Source organism: Gigantopelta aegis, chromosome 8 (assembly GCF_016097555.1).
Source record: "Gigantopelta aegis isolate Gae_Host chromosome 8, Gae_host_genome, whole genome shotgun sequence".
NCBI classification, from domain to species: domain Eukaryota; kingdom Metazoa; phylum Mollusca; class Gastropoda; order Neomphalida; family Peltospiridae; genus Gigantopelta; species Gigantopelta aegis.
In genome coordinates, this window is record NC_054706.1 from 74191344 (window position 1) to 74192313 (window position 970).

General features: G+C 42.2%; 1 protein-coding gene across 1 annotated transcript; it reads left to right on the forward strand.

Moving 5' to 3' along the window:
* Nucleotides 1–227: 227 nt before the first annotated feature.
* On the forward strand, nucleotides 228–605 carry LOC121379822 (baculoviral IAP repeat-containing protein 2-like). The gene has a single exon (XM_041508474.1). The coding sequence runs from the start codon at nucleotides 228–230 to the stop codon at nucleotides 603–605; it is 378 nt and encodes a 125-aa protein (XP_041364408.1).
* The last annotated feature ends 365 nt before the right edge of the window (nucleotides 606–970 follow it).

Here is a 970-nt window from a genome sequence, read left to right on the forward strand (position 1 = left end):
GTGACTGTGCTAGAGAACAGACGTGTTTTATGATTCTGACATTCCTGTGTCTTGTTGCACTCTATCTGGAACGAAGATATTCGAGCAGTGTTAGTAGCAGCAGCAGTAGCGACGAGGATGACATCTTGGTCTGCAAATGTTCAGAAAGACATACAATCAAATGTAAAAGAGTGGCTACCAAACCAGAAGAACATTTCATGGATCAAACGGATGCTGCCTGTGACAATATGGATGAAAATGAAGATGGTGAAATCAAAGAAACCATGGATAAAACAGATGCCGCTCAAGAATATAAAACAGACGCTGCCTGGGATGATGAATATGAAGAAGACTGCTGTTCGAGACGTTACCTGTTCTGCCATCGTCCCGAAATGCGCCACGTCTACACGAGGATGCAGACATTTGGGTGGTGGCCAATACAGTTACGCCAGACACCGAGGGAGCTCGCCAAGGCTGGTTTCTTCTACACAGGGGATCACGATGCCGTCGTCTGTTACTTTTGTGGTCTACGCGCCTACCGATGGCAGATAATGGATGATCTAGTGATGGAACATTACAGACTTTCTCCAAGATGTCCCCATGTGAATAACGTGTTCAGACATTAGATGTTTCAAACACGTGTGAGACACCTGTATGTTTTTGTCATAACTGTATGTTTTGTCATATATTTTATGTACTACATTTTTGAATCTGTTGTTTAGTAATAAATTTTGTGTTGTATCTTTTGAATCCGTTATTTATAAATAGCATGACTTTATGACATATAGGCTAGTTAAGAATTATGTCTCAGTGGGAACGGTATCTCGATGGATTTACTTTACTTGGTATATGTTTTCCCCAATATCCATAGCTAAAGTAGGGTAGTGTGTAAGTGTGTCCCTGCATGTGTAAAATGTCTAAAAAGTGTCCCTCTAGTGTAAATATGTGTCCCTGAGTGTGTCCCTGGGCTGGCTCGGTGGGATCCTGGGTG

Excerpts from the sequence above, each read along its gene's own strand:
- LOC121379822 (XM_041508474.1), top strand. The coding sequence starts at position 228 with ATGGATGAAAATGAAGATGGTGAAATCAAAGAAACCATGGATAAAACA.